General features: G+C 36.2%; 1 protein-coding gene across 3 annotated transcripts in view; it reads left to right on the top strand.

Annotated features, from left to right (window-relative positions):
* The window catches only part of LOC106465520 (protein neuralized-like), a 61,863-nt gene that overhangs the window by 32,097 nt on the left and 22,493 nt on the right, over positions 1–7,273 (top strand). Inside the window, exon 1 of one of the 3 annotated variants that reach the window (XM_022393432.1) lies at positions 5,343–6,118. The exons of the other annotated variants lie outside the window; for them this stretch is intronic. Within the exon in view, the coding sequence (XP_022249140.1) occupies positions 6,088–6,118 (31 nt within the window). The 5' untranslated portion in view covers positions 5,343–6,087. Of the gene's footprint in view, positions 1–5,342; positions 6,119–7,273 lie in introns of those variants that run through there. 3 annotated transcript variants of the gene reach the window in all.

Below are 7,273 nucleotides of genomic sequence, written 5' to 3' on the forward strand. Positions count from 1 at the left end.
ATTGAAACTACGACTTTCTGTTGAAAACGTAGGAGAATGGTTGAAATGTTAAGGTAATAAGTTGTAGACAGCGCGTGGTAAATTGAAACACGATTTCTGTTGAAAACGTAAGAGAATGGTTGAAATATAACGTATAGTGAGACAGCGCGTGGTAATTGAGACACGATTTCTGTTGAAAACGTAGGAGAATGGTTGAAATATAAGGTATAGTGAGACAGCGCGTGGTAATTGAATCTAGATGAAATGTGGAAATAAATATTTTAAACGTTTGAAAAAAATACATCAATAGCTAGAGGCTCATACATGTTACATTCGTCAATACAAAGATTGATTTATAGCAGAAGAAGAAACGAACGCGCTACATTACCTCACAAGGCTTGTTTCTGGCTTGAAAAAGAACATTTGCTCGAAACGTCGCCAAGTAAATTTATTTTCTTTTTTTTTATCACCTTCACATTTTTCTACTTACATATATATATATATTTCAGTGGAATGGCCTTCATCAACTCCCGTGCAAGTGAAGAAAAAGGCATTATTTGTTTGAGGTAAACAGCAGTTTCTTGGTTAAGATGGTGAAAAATGTAAATATATTCGAGGATGGCTACAAAACATGTTACAGGGGTACTTGCTGGGTGGACAACCAGAGGGTATGGGACAAATGTGTAGATGAAAACAACAACAACGTCATAGATGACGGTTCAATTGAAAAATAAAATAACTATTAGGATTCTACAAAATAAAAATAAAAAAGAGGAGGGGTGTAAACTAAAATCAAAATGGAACCACCAAAGGTTTGTATGTAGCAACGTTCAGGTTCGTGTTTGCAGCATTACCTTTATTAGTTTATAGAACAGAAGTGGGATCTTGTCAAATTGAATTTGGTAAGATGAAAGTATTTTTGTTTTACTATTTTCAGCCTCAGTGTTAAGTCAGGGTTCCCTGAATCGGTATTCATGAAGGTGTATGGGCAGGGTACCCAACATTAGTAGTTGGGTTGTTGTAAGAACAAGGTTTAAATATTTGAATGTAGATTGGTTAGGTTTGAATTTCGTGCAAAGCTATACGAGGGCTAATTGTGGTAGTCGCCCCTAATTTAGCAGTACTAGATTAAAGCAGTGTTTCTCAAACGGTGGGATCGCGAGCTGTTTGCACGAGTCAACATTTTGTTTTGAGTCCTCGAGGTGTCTGAGAGGTGCACATATCGCCTTTGTTACGAACTATGACGAACTGTTTCTTCATCCTTCTAGAGATAATGGTTCAAAGGCCGAAGTCGTCTAGCAAACATTTCATTCTAAGGTGTTTTTAACTCTAGTTTTACTTCGTTAAATATCCTGCATATTGATAGTCGAGCACGTCGTCATCATTTCAAGAGATTCATAAATACGTAGGCTTTATTCGGTAGAAATAGTCACAACCAAGCTAATTATTTTTATAAATGTCTTAAACAACACTTCAACACACAGTTTACTACAGTAAAGAGAAATGGTTCCCTATTTTGCATTTAAGATAGTCAAATTGGATTTTATGTTGAATGTTCTTATAAGACCTACATTGGGTTGTATGCGAATTTTAGAAGTTTTGTTCGTGAATTATTGAAGTGTAACTTTATTCAAGTCTTTCATCTGGCCAACAACTAAGTTTGTTTTTTAAAACAAGACCTTTGTATAAAGTACTAATGAAGAATGATTGACCTCCTCATCATCAAAGGACACTTGACAGACTTTTCAACAAGAGCATTCTGTCGCTGGTAACGTCGATGAGAAGCTTTTATTTCATGTTAAGAAACAAACTTGTTCAACTTATAGGTAAAGTCACTTCAAACTTTTTGATGGTTTTTCCCTACAAACATAAAATTCATAAACAAATCAGTAAAGCGTAAAACTCGGTTCTACCACTAGGCGTCTCCGACAAAAAGTAGAGGACATGTAGCGTTCTTATAACAAGTCACCAGTCTTTGCACGTGACATGGTAAATTTAATCCTCATCTTCCGCTGAGCAACGCTAGCTATTCAGAAGTTATTCTGTAATATTTCACAGAGTTTAAGTTTGCTGACGCAAGTTTGCTTAGTCAGTAGGCTTAACGTATGATGTTAAAAACTAAATCTTTGTGTTAAACTTGGTTCGGTAACGCGAGCCCAGATCTTTGTGAAGTGTTAAACTACAAAAAAAGTACTGTTTACTTTCTACTTGTAAAACTAATGAAAGTAAGTTTCTGCTTATTTTCTTTATCTAATGTTGGAACAGGTGTCGCTATAGAAAGTCTGATAAAGCACGAAGAACACAAATAGTGTAAATATAGTCCTAAAACAAAATAACAGATTATTAAGGCATGTAATTTATTTAGAAGGTTCTTAACCGTTAGTGTTGTTGCTGCATTTATGTTAGGGGATAAAAGTGTTGCTGTGAAAAATTAAAAGATTAGTACTGAATGAAATAACGTTTAAGCGCAAATATAGATGTTTTAACAAATTAAAATTAAAATGGAACATGTCTTCCATTGACATAACGGTAAACTAGAAAGTTTATAACGCTATAATTCAGCTAAAATAAATGCACAAATATTGGCATTATAAGAAATCTTTTGCTGTGACACTGCCCTCCTCACAGGTGGCTTAGCAGTAAGTCTTAGGAGTAATCACGCTAAAAATTGGGTTTCGATGCATGTGGTGGGCACAGTACAGATAGCCATTATATAGCTGTGAACTTACTAACAAACAATGTGAGATATAAAACATAGTGATTATCATCATCAGGGCTAATACTTTCCATACATAATTTAACATTCACAAAGTGTTTAAACAGTACTATCGACTTTGGGCAGGTAGTGCACTAAAAAGTTATTGTAATTGTAGTGAAAAAAATATTTTATAATTGAAAACATATAAATGTTTAAACAACTTTACTGAAAGTTGGTTTTTAACGTAATTAATAGTATTTAGTTTGTGTTTTTTTCTTTACCTAACAGCACATTCTCCGCCCTCATTTTATTTTTCATTATCATTAATTACATTATGGCTAAGTAAGGTTTAGTGCCAGCCGTATCGTGAACAGTGTATTTTCCATTGTGGATGTATAGCTCTTTTTATTATGGGCATTATAATGTTATACAGCAGCATTTTAGTGTATATGTTCTTGTGGTGATAACCGCTACGTGTCGCGACCGTAGTTCTTAATTGCCAGTACTGATTGAATAGAGGATCTCAGATGTATGGTTATACCGCATTGGACACAGTATGGGTATGAAATGGTATGTATTATCACCAGCAGGTTTATCCCGTTCTGAGTGAAGTACAAAATTTTGAATACTTACTTTCATCTTCGCTATCTCATCCCTAACCACCATACCATATTTCAATTTACATAAGTGTATAATTACAGAAAGTAACTGAAAAATTTAACACCTGCACACCCTTTGTTACCCCAAAAAGGGGGTCACCTGTTTTAACCACTCGCATCTCTATACGGTTGTCTGTCAGTCAGTAAACACTAAAATGACATCACATAAGGAACATTTAACGTTGCAATTTGTAGTATCATAGCGTCAGTAAAACAAGGGCTTACCAAGAATCATAAGAATAATTATGCACTCTGTAGGCTACAGCACACACAGCATGACATATGAACTTCAAAAGCAAAAAATACAAATATTTCTTACTCTTAATTTTGGTTTTATTTACTCTTGAAACAGAAAACTTTCGGGGACCCCGAGGAAGTACATCATATCATAAATTCCTTTATTTTCCGTTGTTTCACGTCGTCTTATAATATCCTGTGGCAAGGCACTTGCCAGGTATCGAGTTCATGTGATTCTAGGCCTATGACACGTAGATGCGAGATAGTTTTTTGCTAACAAGGCTGATAAAAAACTACTTTCCTAAAGTGCAGTATATAATGTTAATCGTATTAGGCTGTTTGTTTGTTGATGATGACAAAAGCTTGTTGAAACGCTGTACATTTGTTACTTGTAATAAAGTTTCCATCATTACCCATTCAAGCCGTCTCCAAACTATTTTCTCAAAATGAGTACATCGTCATCAAACTACGTTTGTTTTATAAACAAACCCGTTTACTATTGAACTATAGGCGCGACAAGCCATGTTCGATTCCATGTAGGCTTAGTTCAAAATAATACACAAGTTATAAAATAAATAAATATATATATATGAAAAATATGGTTATGAGTGTCTAATATTTTATACCACTAAAAACCGGGTTTCGATACCCGTGGTGGGCAAAGCACAAATATCCCTTTTGTGTAGCTTTGTGTTTAATAACAAACAACAAAATCTTTAAGTTGAATTTTCTACATATGTTATGTAAACTATTTTATTCCTATATAATGTTATACGTGATAAATGCTGCTTCTGTATGTGTGTGTGTGTCTTTAAGTCATGGGAATTGAATCCCTTGATGTCATGAATCAAAGTGTTACTTGTCCTGCATGGTTGTTGCCGAATTTTTTTTTTTCGATAATTGAGACTGTTTTGTTTTTTTAATAAGCAGTATGTAATTATTTTTAGTTCTGATTAGCAACGTATGAAGTTCAAGTCTATCCGTGCATATTGTGTATTTGGGAAACTGTGAAAGAAAACGTACAAGATCACAATATTTAACAAAATCTAAACAGAAAACTGGAGTTACGAACCGCAAGTTAAATGTCAAGCTCACATCAGCTCAGCTGAGCTGGGATCGATGATAAAGATTGTGTTCTTATATGACTGTAAAGGATATGGTTTGTGTAATTTTGAGATATGCACATACACCCACACCGTTAAAATGTTTTCGTGATGAAAGGAATGGTTTAAAGATATATGCGCCTATCTCAAAATTATATTAGACCATTTCCTTCACTAGGCAATATCTATCATCGATCAGGCTGGGCTAATGTGAGCTGACGTTGCTCGAAACTGCAGTTTTTTGTTAGGTTTTGGTTTTGTTACTGATTGTGAGGTTTTATGTTTTTCATTTCACCCCTCTGATATGTGGAGCAAACGTGAATACTAAACTTAGATGGAAAACTTAACAATTTATACTTACGGAATTCGAAAATTTCACCCCACTGGCGATAGTGGTTTTATCACAAGGTTTTTATGGCTAAATTATGCACGTAACATATTTATATATCAATAATATAAACACCAAATAAACAATTTAATACTTCACAAATAATTCTACTGTTGATGTCTTTTGTTGCTGTTTTTTTTCTTTTCTGTACACATTTGCACAGATATTTCCAAATACTTATTATGAGTCTCTGTGACATTATCCCTTCACGGTTAGTGGAACCGTCCACCAGGTGTCTAGTACAAGGGAACCACAGCTCGATGCGTCTCCATTGACAGTCGTAGGGACGACGTTGCTAAGCTCTGTTACACAGGCGTTTTCGAACCCCCTCCCGTTAGTGTGAGAACTTCCGCTAGTAATTCTTGAAAACAGTTTTTTCTTTTGTCTTCCACCCAACATTTATTGCATACGTCCACATTATTTACCGCATATCGTACGTACGGATCACGTTTGTGAAATCTGCGCCGTTTCTGCTTTTTAATCGTCGTGAGTCGCTCGTGGCTGTCCTTTAAGCCTATATACACCTAAGTTCGCGCGCGCATCCCTGTAGCATAGGAAGCATTGCAAAATCATACCCATCCATCTAAGTAGAGCATCAGCATACAGAAGAGGAGTGTGCGCAATGAGGGGCGGCATCTGATGCCGTCAAGTGCGACGGAGGAGAGAAAGTCCCTCCCTGCACCCTATTCTTGAACGTCCGGCGTGTGCCCTGCTGATGAATTGAATCACGAGGCCTGTCGGGTGGGGTTCTGTCGCCGTTTCCGTCCTTTCCTCCAGCCAAGACTTTCTCTGGGCATCTGTGAAATATACCGACATGAACAATGAATGCATAACGTCCACGAAGAAAGAGCTTGGGGCCAAGGTGCGTAACTAAGTTAGTCCTCCCACCCACGGAAGGAAGGTCGAGTGATTCGGACGAAACCCCAGCATCCCTGAAGACTGGGTTGGGTTTCTTAACCCTTCAAACGAAAGCGATACACACACTAGTAAGTGGAACTTCTCATAGGACAGCATCTGGACGACATGAAGGTTCTGAAGAAGATCAAGCGGTTAGGTCAGTGTTTCTGTAGTATTAATCAAATGGAATATGGATTAACGTACAAAATAAGAATGTACGAACACGCTGTTATATTTTGAAATATGTTATTGGGTATATTTTCACCTTTTGTAACTACTGAAATACTTTACAATATTCATAAAGAGGGGATAAAAGGGTTGAATTCATTGTATTGAATAGCAGAATTTGATTAGTGCAAAGACAGCGTATGATAACAAAAATATGAAACTCGAATAGGTTTTGTAAAATGTTGAACGTCAATAAGCACCTATTTATAGTTTCTGTTATATATATATATATATAAAGAGAGAGGCCCAGAATAATGAATAGGGGAAGAGTACTGAACGTAGATACAGGGTTCCTTTCACGATATCATTTCCTAATTAAATATACTATATCTCATTATATTTATATTGGCAGCGGTGGAATAAAGTATTAACATTTCCTTATATTAGAATTTGTTTTTCTTGACCGAAACTTCCTCGCGTCCTTTTTCTTAACTTTGTATGTAAGTGGCCGTTGGTTAACGCGGTGTTACACACTACAGTGAGGAAACGACTGCTGTTGGTTAACGCGGTGTTACACACTACAGTGGGGAAACGACTGCTGTTGGTTAACGCAGTGTTACACACTACAGTGGGGAAACGATTGCTGTTGGTTAACGCGGTGTTACACACTACAGTGGGGAAACGACTGCTGTTGGTTAACGCGGTGTTACACACTACAGTGAGGAAACGACTGCTGTTGGTCAACGCGGTGTTACATACTACAGTGGGGAAACGACTGCTGCTGTTTGTGGCATTGCACCTTTTACAGAGGATCTCTTTTTGAAGAAAATAAATTCCTCTTTGTCTGAAAATATCCTCATTTCCAATGAAGTGGACGAATTTTGTAGCCCAGAGAAACAAGAATTCCACCATCTTTACGAGGAGATTTTAATTTAACCTGACCCCAAAACGTCTTCATTTACTTGTAGCCTCAAACAAATATCCTCATATATCGGATATCAAGACACATTATTTTGTTTTCACCTATGAATATAGCTTAATTACAGAACATAAACTTCACTGCAGAGTAGTAAAAATATTGTATAACTTCCATCTTTGATATCCTAATGAAAGTTACAAAGAAATTAATAACTTTGTTCATTTT

Source organism: Limulus polyphemus, unplaced genomic scaffold (genome assembly GCF_000517525.1).
Source record: "Limulus polyphemus unplaced genomic scaffold, Limulus_polyphemus-2.1.2 Scaffold1970, whole genome shotgun sequence".
In the NCBI taxonomy this organism is placed as follows: Eukaryota; Metazoa; Arthropoda; class Merostomata; order Xiphosura; family Limulidae; genus Limulus; species Limulus polyphemus.